A 15,744-nucleotide genomic window follows, 5' to 3' on the forward strand; every position below is an offset into this window, starting at 1 on the left:
TGCCGAGCTCTGCGAGCATAGGCCAGCCGCAGTGTAGTCGAGTAATCTCAGAGAGCGATGCCGCGGTTGGTATGCACTTGAATCAGAAGTCTTCGGAAAGGCGAGGATGGGAAAAGATTTGCACACACGAACATACTGTTAGTAGATAGACGTCACATCGCATCCTACTTCATCCTCTCGATCATACCCCCTTTTTTATCCAACGCAGCGTACCATTCCCAGAACAAGCACAGATAACAAAGGGGCCACAAAATCGACAACATCACTCCTCCATACATCGTCTTATCCAACGGCAACACACACGCGACTACCATCAACAACCCTCTCGGCAACAACCTCAGGTAACGATTGTCCACCTTGAGCGTCCCCTTCTTATCGAGCGGACGGCTGAGGAGCGCCAGTATAGACATAGCAAAAAAGGTGGCGGCAAGAGCGACTGAAGAAACCCATTTTGCGTTGTTGACGAACAACTCGATTGGGCGGTCACGGGCGGACGGGGGAAGGATGCCGAATTGGCCTTCATCATTGAACTGTGCTTCTCCGGTGCTGTTTGTTGGGGCTTTGGTAGAGGGTTCTTGGCGTTTTTCGGGGGAGGAAGATTCGTGGGGAATGACGGCGGAGGTGGCAGGATGCTCAATCAGGAAGATGAAGGAGACGCCGAGGATGAGTGTTGTGTGGAAGAGCATGATGTGTGCGCTGTGGTGGGTCAATATGGGTTAATCACATAGGTCATGATATGGGGAGGAGAGAAAGGCACGGGTAAGTGGTGAGGAAGAGAAGACTCACACGCTCCACAAATTGTTACGCCACCACGTGCGCTTGACAGCATGAACGTAGTGGCGTGATTGATCGCCGTTGAAATAGATGTTCAATAGGGCGTAGTAGATAGCGAGAGCGGTGACAGCCGTGCCAGCTTTCTGATTCAGACCTCGCTCTGCAGGGCTCTCGCGCACAAAGGACAAGACGCCCTCACCGAGAATGATAATGAAGAAGTCTCTGATTCGCTCAACCCAATGATCGAGATCATGAGGGACCATGTCATCTTCTTTGAGAAAACGAATACCCCAGGGTGTGCTGAGAACGGTGGTGTAGACAAATTCCGCTGATACGGCCGCAAAGCAGAGGCCTATTTTTCCAGGGTAGGAAACGAAGAGGGCCGCAAGCCAGAGCGCGCTGAGCGGACCGACGAACACGCCGCGTATAATGGTGCTTCTTCTTAGTGCGGGAATGAAGAAGGCGTAGACTATCTCCAAGCCAAGGAGGGATGCTTTGGCTATGAGATAGATGACGATGCAGATGTTGTCTTGCTCTGGTCGAGGGGCGAAGAGGTAGGGTGCGTTGTTGCCGAACAAGAGGCCGAGGATGAGGTACCAGAAGACGAAAGCCCGCTCGATTAGATCGTTAGTGGCATACTTGCTCATGAAGTCTTGCAGGAACTTCCATAGTCGCCATGCAATTAGGACTAGGACGATGGAGTTGAGGAGTGCTCTGCCGACGGTGACCTCTGAGTCCTCGTCATAAGCCTCGGAGGCGAAGTTGAAGGCTATATTGCCAACGATGCCTGCCCAGAGCAGATCGATGAAGAGTTCGAATCGTCGTTTTTCTGGGCCTGCATCGGACAAGGTTTCATGGGGGAGGTCACTGGTTTGGGGGTCAATTCATTGAGCTCGCCGGATTGAGTGGTGGTGTGGCTCGCATTGAGCTGAATCGAACTGGACTGCGTTTTGTTCAAGTGGGCGAAACGAGGCCTTTTGACGAGGTAGATTTTCGAGACTTTCTCTTGCTGGGCGTCCCCTAAGAACGTCTGTGCACGAACGGAGTGGCCGAAGGGAGGCATCGCGGGGCAACGTCTATATCATGGTAATAAATGCGAAGCTATATATTTCTAGTGTAGGGAAAGGCAGCAGAAAGTCCATCAAAGATCAAAGCTAGAGGGCACGAAGGAGCAGAAGGCGGACCCAAAGGTGGTATATATGGGGGAAGTATAAACATCGTGGTCGTGCCACGCAGATTTATGCATATCAGCGTACTAGCAGCCTCTGCCCGGAGCCAGCCTCTGAGTGCGCGATGTGATTGGGTCCCCTTCTTCATGTTGTCAGCTTAGACGCAGCCCTAGCAAGGCTAGACGATAGGAGGCAGAATTCGCGACGCTCCAACAGCAGCTCTGCTAACTTCGCGAGATTTGGGCCCAAAGATGAGAGCTTTGGTGTCATTTATGGGCCCATCAACAAGACTTGTCTGCAGGTCTGGCGTGCCCGCGATCATTAATATTCGGTGATTGAATACCGCCATGCGGTGAGTAGTAGGTGTGACCGTGGCTCGTTTACTCGTTCCTGGAGACGGGACGACGGAGATTGAAGACGGGATTGCCCAGACAATGCCAAGACCTGCGGGAGCTCGGGCTTGTCTTGGTATTGGAGCTCGAAAATTCATTTCCCCATTATTCCCTCCTGCTGTTCTCTTACTACGGTGCACCACTTAAAGGTACGACGGTCAGCTCTTCTTGAACAGCAACAAGACGCAGTCTCTGCCAGCAATGACCTCCTCCCTCCCTATCAGCTCCCTGACTCTTTTGATCGCCTTGACTGCCACATCCTCGTCCGTGTCCGCCAGCTGAGGGTTTCCCTCCCTCCACCGTTGTACCATGCTCGACGTACAAATCCCCTCATATACCAGCTGTACGGTGGTGGCCTTGTCTCCCAAGAAGAAATGATCGCCCGAGCTCAATTTGCCCTCTCGGTCCCACTCCATCCTCTTGAAGCCTTCCCTCGAGAAGCCTGCCACGGGCGGAGAGACATCCCAGGGCATACACAAGTTGTGATAAGCCTCGCGGCATATACGATTGCCAGGCTTCTCAAACTCCCCTGTGTCTACCTCAATCAGCCGGTTCAGTATCGCAGTGGCCTCCATGGCGTTCGGCATCGACGGATCTACAGCGGTCAATCAACATATGGCAAAGAGAGAACGGAATCCAAAAGATGCAACATACGGAAGCATGCAAGAGAAGGATACTGCCACAATGCCACAGTCCCTCCCCTTTTCAGCGCCCGGCCTGCCGCCTCCCAAAATTTCGGCAGGTCGAACCAGTGTGCCTGCGGCTCGTCAGGCCAAACACCACTACCATTGCACTGAACCTACCGCCATGCCTGCGATGATCAAGTCAATTTCAATACCTTCCTCCTTCAATTTGAGAGTATCCTCGTCCACTCTGCCCACCTTATACTCCACTTTTCCTCCCGTTTTCGTCTCACCATCAACCGCATTCCTCCCAACCTCTATACCCGTCGCAATCATCGCTTCACTCGCGTCGATACCGTATGCCCTCTCGAAATGCTTTGCTATCGGCCTGGTGGAGTTTCCTGGGCCACAACCAAGATCAAGGAGTGTCCCGAAATGCCCACCTGTGGAAGCATGGTGCTCACAGATGACACCGAAGAGATTTTCATTGTCCTGACCTCTACCCGAGAGGTAAGCTTGTGCCTGCTTTTGGCTATATGCCCGAAATGTTTGTTCTTCCATGGGTTAACGAGGAACATTCAATTACTGCTCATGACAAGAAAAGGCGATGACGCAGGGTTGCGCAGGCCGGTAGTTTCCGCCCGGCATCACTTGCCGGTGAAAAAGACCGGACGAGGGCTGGTCTATCGGAGCATGGCGACGCCAAATCCGGTATTAGGGCCTGTTGCAGGGAGTTGGATATTGGAGAGCGCCCTATAGACAGCGCCTCTAAAGTTGCTCCTACCCCATTTCGGGGCCTACAAATTTGGTACAGCCATGTTCCGATAGACCAACCCTCGGGTGGTGGTCCCCTCGGTCTCAGATCCGTGGAATCAAATCATGCCTACTGGTATGTGTGCTCTATTCTTTTCCCTATGGGTACAAAGCCCAGTCTAGGTACAAGCTCAATTAGGATCAATAGGATACCACTTGTTGAACAAGAAATCCCGATCGTACTTCTGCTTTAGCTCTTTCAACCTCGGAAGATTCGAACCAAAAACGCTCTCGATTTTCTCAGTCCCAGCAGACACATTAGGATAGAAGCTGGACAAGTCTCTTTGCCCATCCTCTTGAGTCTTTGCAAAGATACGCTGCTCCTTCACCTGCTCCTTTGCGTAGTTGGTGATACTCTTGGCTTCTTCTCTGGCTGTCTTATCAAGCTCTGGCTTATCCCACCTGAAGTCGGCGATGAGAATGGCGGCAGTATATCGGCCAGCATAAGCCGTGGCAGACGATGATACCGATGCCACTTTCCTGTAATCTCGGAGATCCAGTATGAAGGTCGAATGTGCAAAGTCGGCTCCTTGTCTTTGAACGGCCTCCTGAAACCTTGCGACGCAGCCAAGCACGATTGCTTGATTGACTGGATAATCTAGGTGCACGGAACTACTGCCCCATCGATCAAAGCCCTGCATTTTCATCATGCCGTATATTCCAGTCACTTGAGTATAAGGCCAAACCCCACCCATCGTATTCACAGGACCTAGAGAGTACATTGGCTCTGCAATCTTGCGAGCTTCTTCCTCGGGTCCGTCGTAGAAGACCATGAAACCAGGACAATGAGGCTTCCCAGGTGGTGCCATCATCACGAACATGGGCTGGAACCTTCCGTTGGCCGGCTCAGTCATGTTTGTGTGAATCTTGTCTATGAGCGAGATGCAGTCCTTCAACTTATCAGGGGCAAACGTGAGCATTTGGCTGTCAGGGCTATGTCAGCATTCTTCAAGCCTAGGCTTTCAACGTAAACATACAAAAAGCATAGACCTTGATCGTGCGCTCGGAAGGTGAATTCTGTGCAGATCCCGAAATTGCTGCCGCCTCCACGAATGCCCCAGAAGAGGTCCTCATTCTCCTGTTCAGATGCAATTACCAGCTCGCCATTAGCGAGGACCACGCGTGCAGCGAGTAGATTGTCGATAGTCAGGCCATGTCGTCCAGTCAGCCACCCTGCTCCGCCGCCGGTTGTTAGACCCCCGATCCCTATCGAATTCAGTCAGGTGCTGTTTACTCAAAGCTGCTTCAGAAGCATACCTGTCTCATTGATCGCGCCAAATACGACCGACAAGCCTTCCGCCTCGGCAGGTTTCTCAAGATCGCCTGCTACGCAACCACCACCACCAGTCACAGTCTTCGAGGCTTTATCAATGGTCACTTTGTTCAGCTTGCGCAAATCTTGACAGTCGTCAGCACAGCGTGTACTATTCTGTGGCTGTTTAATCTCACCAATCACCATCCCGGTGGTAGAGCTTGAGCCATGATAAGAGTGTCTTCCTCCCGCAACAGCGATGTCGATGTCGTGCTCTTTCGCGAATTTGATGCATTCCGACACGTCCTGCTCAGATTCAACCAGGGCGACAATGTTCTAATCAGGTGAGTCAGGTGCGAGAAGGCTACGCAGAGTCTTGTACGCACAGCTTGCTCCGTGAAAGCCTCGTTCCACCGCCTCAGAAGCTGATCGTAATCCTCTGTTGAAACCCCAGCTCTGAAATGGACGTCACCCCTGAGGGCTGCTTTCAGAGCCTGTTTCTCTGCATCAGATATTGTCGAGCCGTCGCTTCCTACTTTGATCGCCATTGTGCTATGCCAAACTTTCTGAAATGTCCTGTCTTGTGATTTTGTGCTTTCATGAAATGAAGAACGTTGAAGCTGTTCTCTCTCCCATGATCATTCGGCAACTGCATTCTTATATCACGAAATGAATTCCAGAGCAGCCTTCTGCAGCTGACCACGCTTGCCATGCACATCAGCACTAGCGTTAGTCTGAGCATGAAGGCTTCACTCATAAGCCCTAGAGCACCCACATTAGCCGGGGCCAACAATGCCATGTGGTTCGGCAGCCTAAACAAAACGCAGGCTCATTGTAAGATGGGTAATTCCATAGCTACGGTTGTGACTGTTGCATCAGATTCACTATCACAAGATCAACGAATCAACGCTAATTGACTATTTGTAGTGTGGCAAAACCGGCTCGAGCCACAACATACTTCCTAAGAAGGCGTGGCCTACACTATGATGACATGTAGTCCATTACCGGCTCTGAAATCCAACATCAAACACCTATTCGTTTGTTTTTGAACATCGGGGACAAACTTATCGACAAAACTCCGAAGATCTGGTTGGCGCAAGTTGACGAGCTCATCTTGTCCGAAGATCGCTCAATTCATACCACCCAGAACTTCCATGTGACTTGAGAGATCGACGCTAGTGTACTCGCAAGGAACGTCCTGGTTCGTACATGAATAGTCATACTCGAATGATCTCAAAGGCTCGGTCAGAATGGCACTTCGAGCACTTCGAACCCACAACGGCTTCTTGCAACTCTGATGTACACAAGACAACGAATCAACCTCCGAGATTCATGGACCATCTATCATACCCCGCATGACTTGCTGTGGCTCTTTAATTATTAACATTCTTCGGCAAGCACGCTTGATATAGAATTCTGGCATGCTTAGTGGTCTGCCATCCATCACTCATAATCAGACCCGACATGCAGTGCACCAACGACGTTGGGCGTCAATCAAATTGAAATTCATGCCCTCCCTAAGGCGAATGTGCTGTGGCAGCTCCAGAGGCTCACCAACATCTGTTCGCCGGCTTTGGCGTAGCGCCGTGATCATGCGACAAAGACGCTCTTTCAGTGTGCACAAATTGTGAGGAGTTTTGTATGATGGATTTCGCCGCATCTAGCATAGTGTGACCAGTACACAGTACACGACAATCATACACCTGAGTCTTCGCTTTGTCGGTAGAAAGGCTATGGACCTTTCTCCCTCGGTCCAACTACCACGCTTCATTACACTCCTTTGTCAAGTTGTCGTCTACCAGTGTTCCTTTACCATGCGCTCTACAGAAGGTTTGTTCAAGCAATTTCCCATACGAGATCATTTCCATCGAGCTATATCAGACTGAAGTCTCTATCAAGTGCTTCTCTATGACTCTCTGGTCTCATTCACCTTCTTAAAACTTATGCTTTTAACAGCAGTTACTTTCTTTTTACAATACATTACATCTTCTTTGTTTTGCTTCCGTTTGCGAAACGCGACCAAGCTTTTGCAGTATCAAATCTACTAACATCTACAAATTCTGAAATCATCATCATCCTCAGACAGTCACACACATTCCACAATGGTCCTAAGACTAGCGGCAGCCTTCGCGGCTGCTGCACTTGCATCTTCTACATTCGCACAGGTATCGACGAAGTGCGATCCAACGAAGAGTAAGCTTTGAGCATCAAGTCTAAGAGAATGCCACTGACTGCTGCAGACACCTGCCCTCCCGACAAGGGTCTCGGCACATCCTCCTACTTTATCGATTTCACTACCCTGACGACTAAACCGTCTGACTGGACCTACGCCGATCAGACGGTTGTCACCTACAACACCAAGAACAGGAAAAATGGGGCTGAACTTGAGTTTCTCAAGAAGCACGATGCGCCTCTCATGGCGACCGACTTCACCTTTCTATTCGGCAGAGTAGACGCAGTCGTCCAAGCGGCTCCAGGTCCGGGCATAGTCACCAGCGTCATTCTCTTGTCTGATGATCTTGATGAGATTGACTGGGAATGGCGAGGCTCCTATGACAATATCGTGCAAACAAATTGGTTTGGAAGAGGCGTTACAGGAAACTACAATCATTCAACTTCACCTGGAGTTGCTAGCCCTTTCAAAAACTTCCGTACCTATTCCTTTGATTGGAACCAAGAACGCTTGAATTGGGAGATCGATGGCAAAGTTGTCCGCACTTTGAAAGCTTCCGATTGCGTCGGGACACAGAATCAATACCCTCAAAGCCCTATGAAGGTAAGCCTGAGCTTGTGGGATGCTGGTGACCCTGACGCCTACAACTCTTGGGGTGGCGGCAAAACACCAATCCCTCCACCCGCGGACGGGTATTCTTTCTACGTTAAGAGCGTCAAGATTAGCAATATGTTCCCAGCGCAATGGTACACATATGGTGACAAGACTGGCTCTTTTCAAAGCATCAAGCGGGAAAATAAAACGCTTCCTAGCAGCGCTACCAGCCTCACTTCTACTGCTTCGCAGAGCATGAGCTTGAATCCGAGACACACTTCCGAATCACAAGCTCCGACGCCAGCATCTTCTGCTCCACCAGCTTCCTCTAACAAGCCAGCATCATCGGCTCCTCCTGCATCTAGCAGCAAACCTGCATCCGGTGTTGATCAGTCCACTTTGCACGGTTCGAGTAAGAGCGGGTCCTCAGCCAAGTCGACCTCGGCTTCAAAGACATCGGGTTCATCCCATCAAAGCTCCTCAACCGTCAAAACGATTACCACTAATGGCAAAACTGTTGTGACAACCGTGCCATGCTCTAGCTCTTCTCACAGCACTTCTTCAACCGTCAAGACTATCACGACAAGTGGTAAGACAGTCGTAACGACTGTACCGTGCTCGAGCTCTTCTCGTAGTAGCTCTTCGACCGTCAAGACTATTACGACAAGTGGTAAGACTATCGTAACAACCGTGCCTTGCTCAAGCTCTTCTCATAGTAGCTCTTCAACGGTCAAAACCATCACTACGAGCGGCAGGACAGTCGTGACGACAGTGCCATGTTCGTCATCGCACAGCTCCGGCAAGACTACCGTCTGCACAATCACGTCAGGCTCAAAGACCACTTTGGTAACAGGCACTACGCCTTGCTTAACTCCGCCACCGCCAAGCACGTCTTCTCATACTCTTTCGCCTCCGAGTACGAGCAAGTCTTCCACTATCTGCACAATCGTGACTAGTGGAAGTACGAGGATCACGACTGGGACCGTTCCTTGTTCAACACCAGGTACGCCACCGTCAAGCAGCTTGTCAAAGGCACCACCACCTCCAAGCACAGTATGCACAATCATGACTAGTGGCAGCACAACGGTAACGACAGGGACTGGCCCATGCTCGCCCCCAATCTCTTCGCCGCCGGCTTCTTCACCACCATCAACTGTCTGCACGATCACAACAAGTGGAAGCACCATGGTTACAACGGGGACAGGACCTTGTGCGCCTCCCCCATCAATTTTGCCCCCGAATACGAAGCCCGTTGTTCCTCCAAATAGTAGTCTGGTGATCAGTTCCATGTCTTCCACTACGACAGTTATTACCACTTCAGGTAAAACTGTGACAACTGTTGTACCGGGTCCTCCACAATCCTCGTCGAAGGTCACTTCACAATGCTCGACAACAATGACATCGGTAAGCTCAGGCAAAATTTTGACTCTGACTAGTGGTGTGCCTTGTTCTCCACCAACTAGTGGAAGTAGCCCACCAAAGACGTCCGTACCACCATCGCCGCCGTCCTCTGCTCCAAAAAAGCCTCCAGGTTCTTCAGGATCCGTGAAAAGCTCCTCGATATCGACGCCCATGACAACCGTGACCGTGGTGACTGAAGGCAGGACGACAACGACGACTGTTCCATGTACTCAATGTATCAAGTCAGCTCAATCGCCTCCAGGCTCATCCACGCCTCCACCTCCTCCAGGACAGTCAGGTGCGCCAAAAGGCCCACCCCCAAAAGTGCCTCCGCCTGCGTCGAGCCAGATCAAGGTTGCCAACATCACAATCTACACCACCAAGATTATCTCGACGTCAGTAACTGTTTTCTCTTCTGGTGGTACTCTAGTCACATCCAAATCGTTTGTTCAGACGTTCTCTCCGACTGTCATCCAACAGAAACCAGTCATTACAACGATAGATCATGTGGTTCATACTATTCCACCGAACGTCACACAGACTGTTAATGTTACCGAGTTCTCTACAAAGATTATATCCACGGTCACGAGTATATTCTCTTCTGCAGGCAAAGCAATAACCACGACGTCTGTGGTCCAGAGTTTGTCCCCCACCAGCGTGCACAAAGCCCCAGTGATCACGGTGGTAGACTACATGGTCCACACTTTGTCATCGAGCATCAGTACTTATACCTCTGCTAACAAGACGTATTCGTCGACATCATACCACACATCTGCTCTAGCGACTGGTATTCGCAGCGGCGCACTAGTCACCGTGACGGTGCATACAACGAAAACAATAGCATGCACAAAATGTGGCTCTGTCACTAGCGCAGGGAAGACATATGCTGCCAACTCAACCACGACTGTAATTCCAGTATCCACTCACTCTGGCATCCTAACCACAAAGACGGAGTACGCAACGAAGACTGTCTCAACAAAATGTGACACCGTGACCACCGGTGGCAAAGCCACAACACACACCACATTGATCACAACCCTGTCGCCAACAAAGACGCACACAACGGTTGCACCGATCATCACAGCACCACAAACCAAGATCATCACCGATTTCACTACCAAAACATTGACAGTGATATCAACCACGATCTCATCCGGTAGCTCAGTGATCACAACAAGCAGCCCAGTCGTCACCGTCGTCCCCGCCACCGTCACAGAATGGAAGACCGAGGTCGTAAGCGTGAACTGCTCCACCGGCATTTCCCTCAGTACAAAGATCGCACCAGTAGGCTACACAGCCACCGAGTGGAAAACCATCACCACGACCTTGTCCGGCCAATCGACGCCTGTCGTTCAGGCAATCCAGACGGTGCCTGCGAACTCGGTCGTCGCGCCGCCGCCCCAGGCACCATCTCCGGACACTCCAGGAGCTGCACCACCCGCACCAATTGCGTCTGGCCAAAGCGCCGCGGCAGCACAAACCTCCCCGCCAGCTCCCGGCGCGCCGAAAGCCGCCCCCGTCGATGCACAACCCGCGCCAGGCCAAGCATCGCCTGCATCACCAACTCCATCTTCACCAGGCGCAGCAGCTCCCTCCTCTACAGCTCCATCACCAGCATCCGCCTCCGCCTCCGCCCCCGCTCCGGGTAAAAACCAAGGCATAGCCATCGGTCCCCCACCAGACGAGCCCAACCTACCCGCCTCCCCCGCCTCCCCTCCCTCATCTCCAGCTGGTAGTGGCGCGGACGCAACAGTAACATCTGGCTCCACAGCCACAGACTTCAACACCAGGACCGAATATCTATCTAATACGCCAACGGTGGGTGTTACGTCGACTATTCAGGGGCCTGAGGCCGCTACGCAGGGTTCTGACTCAGCAGGGGCTGGGAGTGGGGCTGGGATGGCAGGAATGCCCGCGCCGACGGACGCGGCGGGCGGGCCGGAGGAGAATATGAATCCTGCGGACGCTACTGATGGCAGTGGGACTGGGGATGCGGCGCCTACGCCGGTGAGTTGTACGGGGTATATGGTCAATGGCACCGTCATCGCCACCGCCGCTCCCAACCCAACCGCTCCAGGTACTGGTACTGGTACTGGTATGGGCACAGGTACGGCGGTGGGTACGGCGGGGACAGGTATTCCCACCGGTGCGGTCTGGGGTACAGGGATTTGTGGAGCCGGGTTGGCGAATGGAACTGCGCCTGCTGCGGCGACTATGACGCCTGCTATGCCTTTCACGGGCGGGGTGGGGAGATGGGCTGCGCATAGGGTTGATGGGGGTGTTGTGGGGTTTTTGGTTGGGGTGGTTGGGTGGTTGGTTTTGTGAGTGGTTTGTGAGTGATTTATGAGAAGGGCAGGGAGGGGGGAAAGTCTTTCTTTTTCGGGGGGGTGAGGATGCGAAGGGGCATTAGTTGTTGTTTTGGAAGCGCGAAGGTGGAAAGGAGAGAGGACCTTTCTTTGGAGTTTCTTTGTTTGGGAGAGCGGGAGAAGTGGGTATATGAATAGTTAACGTCTCCTATTAAATTCTTTCGTTCTTTACTTCAGATCATTGCAGAGTCTGACAACGCTGCCAACATCACACACGCTCTTCCGGCTTCTCCTTCTTGAACATACCTCTCCACCTCCTTCTCTTCGGGCTGTCCTCAAGCTCAGCCCCATTCATCTCCCTCTGCAGCTCCTTAGCCTCTGGTGGAGAAGAGTCTTCCTCGCCCTCACCACCATTGCCAGTCTCGTCAGTCTGCTGCTGTGTTTCTGCCTTACCATTCCAATTGTCATCATCATCACTGTTCAACTCATGGCTATAGAAAGACGAGACGTCGTCAGACTCATCACTCGAGCTGCCAGCCGAATCAGATCCTGCATTCGCCGCGTCCGGCTTCCGAGGCCTCCATTTCGCAGTATGACCTCGAATCGGGCGTGGAGGCGAGATAAGCCAATCTGTAACTTTCTCCAACCCGTCTTGTACACGACTGGGTCTGGCTGTTGTGGTGGCGGTGTCGCTTCTCTTTGGCACCTCATTGCCCTTCTCTTCCTTTCTGTCTTTTTCATCTTTGCCTTCTGCATGCCGTTCTATCCGCGCTTGTCGTCTCCTACTTCTAAAATTCTTCTTCCACTGAGTAGCTGCGTTCTTCTCATCTTGTCTTGGGCTTAGTACCCATAGCACCATGGTCGCAAGGAAGTTGCAGGTATCATAGCCTACAGTCAATAGTACTTGACAGATGAATATCAACGCACAGATAGGTGCGAACAGGAGGGCAGCTAAGATCCTGCAAATAAGTATAAGGCGATTTGAGGAGAATCCGGGGTAGGTCAGCCATGCCGTGTAACCCTCCATTACCAATGTTCTGGGTACTTTGGCAGCATAGAATGCCCAGAATAAGAAGTACCACCATTTGCTCTCGGCAGGTAAGCGACGTTCATAGTCTGACTTAGTAAGTCTCCTCTGAGCTGCCTCATCAAGCTCTCTCGATACTTTGTTCCAAGGCACAGCCCATGAATGCTTGCTAGCTTTCATTCTCTTCCGAGCATCGGTATGGAGCCTATTCATCCAGAAACTCCAATTTCGGTCCAACAACTTCATATTCGAAAGTAGAAGAACCGTAGCGGCGAGGGCGATAATGGTAGTTGGAGCCATGATCGAGATAGTATGACCCGCCGGTGCGCCCTGCATACTGAACAGGCTCGAGGAGAATGAAAGAGGTAAGAATATAATGGTCACGTAGGTAAACAAGCGAACGTCCTCTGCTGATCGAGTGCTCGTACGGGCCTCTCGGAGTTGCATGTAGCTAACAAGATTGTTATGTCGCTGCTCAACAAAGCCACGTTGTTCCTGAAGTCGGCTCTGCTGTACTCGGAGCTGCTGGAGGTTAAGTTTGCATTTTCTAGAGAGGTCTTTCAATCTTTCACCATGACGTTCTTCATCCTTTTCTGACCATCGGCTACGAAACCCCCGGGTCTCCTCCCTTCTCTCCCACTCGGAGATGGCGTTTATGGACATGTTCAACTGTGACAAAATGTCACGAAGTATCTCGCCGGCTTTTAAATGCAGGCTGGAATAACCGTAGATGAATTCGAAACTCTCACCTTGAGGGTCTCTAGTTTCAGGTACAGCCAACTCTTTTTGAAATGCAGCTAAAAGCCCGTCAATGCTTCGCTTCATTTCCCCAAGAGCACGTTCGACATAGACTAGCTCCAGGATCTTTCTTTGGCCCTGCTTTTCCTTGTAGAAATCCTCAGTTGAGTCCATAGACCGGTCATGTTCTTCGGCCAGGCCCCTAAATCCGCTGATAGTTGCGACTGAAGAAAGAAAATGGCATGTCCAAAAGCGATCACGAAGGTCGCCGGCGAACCGGAAACTGATCGCAACCGGCATGATTTCGTGACGATGCGAAGTGGTAGTCAAGGTTGGCATCCTTCTGGTACGAGACGACTGACCATGGAGTGGAACAGCGTCATTGGGATAATCCCCCCTTTCGACATCCACCAACTGGTAAAACCCAATATGAAATTCTGTTTCCCAAATATTACCTAGCATATGTGCACGTTCACCAAAGAAATTCTCAGCCATCTCATGCCGACGAATGAAATCAAGCAAGAATGGTTTCTCTTGATCCGAGGCTGTGAGCCAGCACACCAAGAGGCTTTCCTTGCTTTGACTTGGCAACTCAATCAGTCGTTTCTTGGCTTGATCGATGGTCCGAGATTGAAGCAACCGCTTTTGCAACGACCATCCATACCAGCAATGATCTATCACGATCTGACGTTCTGCTAAACCGTCTCCAGAGCTCGTGGGTTTTTTGATTCCCGAATCAATCACAGATGGCGCAAATGGCAAGTCCCAGTAACCATCAAGATTGAATTCTTTCTGATCTCTCCATGCGGTGATAGCAGACCTTAAGCTTTCGACATATCCAAGCTGCTCTAGCTCCTTACTAATATCAATGACTAAGGTATCATTATGAATGAAGTCCGGATAGTGATACATCCAACTTGGCAAAAAATTCGTGTTTATGGCATTTTGACTGTCCTTGCTCGAAGCCGTGTCCAACATCTCGGGTATCACTACCACTGGTGCCACCGTCCGACTTTCAAATTTTGACTCGGAACTCGCGAGTGGCAGCGGTAGCTTTTGTGAGCCGGTCAGCAAAACATTTGCGCTTTGACGACGTTCGCTTTGCTGATTATCTGAATAAGGACTATATCAAGATATTAGCTAGCGTCAAGGTATCAAGGTTTGAAAGGCGAATTCGAGCCTTTGCATAAGGAGGAATTGCGACTTACAACATGCGCCGACATTCCTCAAACAAACTTGCAACGAGAATAGTAATGGTCTCATAAGACCTAGATGACCATGCTCGTGTTTGCTCCAGCCTGTCTGCTTTGATATCCCTTGCGAAAGCGCCTGAATCAAACAGGGCGTTCGAAAGTCTCAGGTAGGCAGCATCTGTCACGGAGGATCCATTTGACTTACAAATTGCATAGTTGAAATTAGAAGCCCATGATGCTAATGCAAGGTGGCATGGGTCGTCGATGGTTTCAATGTCCTTGTTCTGTTGTAGTTTCATAGTGTTGAGCCAGGCCTCTCCTGCTTTATCTTGAGGGCCGTCAAATATTCCGAATACAACCGCTTCGATAGTCGCATTATCATACGCTTTTATTTCGAAGGTGAGTTCCTTAATTCCTCTTTCCAGCGCAATGACTTTTTGAACACGCTCATCTGGTTTCGCTGCCTGGATATTTGCTTTCCCTGTCGTTGTCGGGTCGCTCTGCGATTGTGTTTGCTCTGAAAAGTCATTTGCTCTATGTGTCCCGGAGGCAGAGACACCAGTCGCCCCAGCGCCAGTGAGGGCTAGCACTTCTTGCACCGTCGAGGTCCCTAATTCGCCGACTGAAATTCCGTGAGTTTTGAGTATGTCTGACCGAAGCCTGCGTAGATTGAGAGCCTCTCGATGCTTGTTAAAGTCTCGTCGAACGTCTTTGATCATGATCTCAGTGTTTTCTTCAAATTGACCATTGGAGAGCTGAATCTCATTTTCAATAAGCCCAATCAATTTCTCAAGTTGCAAAAGAGCCAACCACAGTAACGCAGAGTCCGACAAGTGGTATCGAGGGTGCTTGCCATATACATATGCGCTGTCATGGGACGTCGTATCTTTTACCTTCCAGCTCTCGACGTCTTCTCGCTCCACCCAAAGATTATTCATGTGCCGAGAGCTTACTAAGTAGGACAGCCAATTGTCCATCCTTAGATGGAGTAACTTTAGAACAAAGGGCCACTTATCTCTCCATGAATGGAAATAGAGACTAAGTTTGAGGAATTGGCAAGATACATCAATCGGGTTGGATTTCGATGTAACTTCGCGTCGCGATTCTCCATCATTTGATTCAGGGGCCCCATCCACGGCTTGGTAATCGTCCCATCGATCCAGCGGTGCGGCGATCTGAAATGCCCACTTAAGTTGACCTTCGCAAGCGGCACGGATACGGTGCATGGTATCAATTTGAGACCGGTTTGCCGTGGGAATTCGAGTCAGTATTTTTTGGCACTGGACCAA

General features: G+C 50.9%; 6 protein-coding genes across 6 annotated transcripts; 2 read left to right on the plus strand and 4 right to left on the minus strand.

The window, feature by feature from the left end:
• Positions 1-164: 164 nt before the first annotated feature.
• On the minus strand, positions 165-1,837 carry KY384_008883 (uncharacterized protein; the record flags this gene model as incomplete). Its single annotated transcript, XM_044817370.1, has 3 exons — positions 165-696; positions 787-1,609; positions 1,744-1,837. 3 exons carry the CDS (start codon positions 1,835-1,837, stop codon positions 165-167), a joined length of 1,449 nt encoding a protein of 482 aa, XP_044664523.1.
• A 656-nt stretch (positions 1,838-2,493) lies between these two features.
• Positions 2,494-3,519, minus strand: KY384_008884 (uncharacterized protein; the record flags this gene model as incomplete). The annotated part of the gene is made up of 3 exons (XM_044817371.1): positions 2,494-2,930; positions 2,990-3,092; positions 3,139-3,519. 3 exons carry the CDS (start codon positions 3,517-3,519, stop codon positions 2,494-2,496), a joined length of 921 nt encoding a protein of 306 aa, XP_044664524.1.
• A 383-nt stretch (positions 3,520-3,902) lies between these two features.
• KY384_008885 (uncharacterized protein) lies at positions 3,903-5,571 on the minus strand (the record flags this gene model as incomplete). The annotated part of the gene is made up of 4 exons (XM_044817372.1): positions 3,903-4,695; positions 4,749-4,977; positions 5,029-5,359; positions 5,410-5,571. The coding sequence occupies 4 exons, from the start codon at positions 5,569-5,571 to the stop codon at positions 3,903-3,905; spliced, it is 1,515 nt and encodes a 504-aa protein (XP_044664525.1).
• A 1,554-nt stretch (positions 5,572-7,125) lies between these two features.
• On the plus strand, positions 7,126-8,746 carry KY384_008886 (uncharacterized protein; the record flags this gene model as incomplete). Its single annotated transcript, XM_044817373.1, has 3 exons — positions 7,126-7,216; positions 7,264-8,471; positions 8,510-8,746. The coding sequence occupies 3 exons, from the start codon at positions 7,126-7,128 to the stop codon at positions 8,744-8,746; spliced, it is 1,536 nt and encodes a 511-aa protein (XP_044664526.1).
• A 229-nt stretch (positions 8,747-8,975) lies between these two features.
• KY384_008887 (uncharacterized protein) lies at positions 8,976-11,516 on the plus strand (the record flags this gene model as incomplete). Its single annotated transcript, XM_044817374.1, has 1 exon — positions 8,976-11,516. One exon carries the CDS (start codon positions 8,976-8,978, stop codon positions 11,514-11,516), a length of 2,541 nt encoding a protein of 846 aa, XP_044664527.1.
• A 249-nt stretch (positions 11,517-11,765) lies between these two features.
• KY384_008888 (uncharacterized protein) lies at positions 11,766-15,681 on the minus strand (the record flags this gene model as incomplete). Its single annotated transcript, XM_044817375.1, has 2 exons — positions 11,766-14,385; positions 14,531-15,681. 2 exons carry the CDS (start codon positions 15,679-15,681, stop codon positions 11,766-11,768), a joined length of 3,771 nt encoding a protein of 1,256 aa, XP_044664528.1.
• Between the last annotated feature and the right edge of the window lie 63 nt (positions 15,682-15,744).

This window comes from Bacidia gigantensis (genome assembly GCF_019456465.1).
Source record: "Bacidia gigantensis strain McMullin 20006 chromosome Unknown scaffold_268, whole genome shotgun sequence".
Taxonomy (NCBI): Eukaryota; Fungi; Ascomycota; class Lecanoromycetes; order Lecanorales; family Ramalinaceae; genus Bacidia; species Bacidia gigantensis.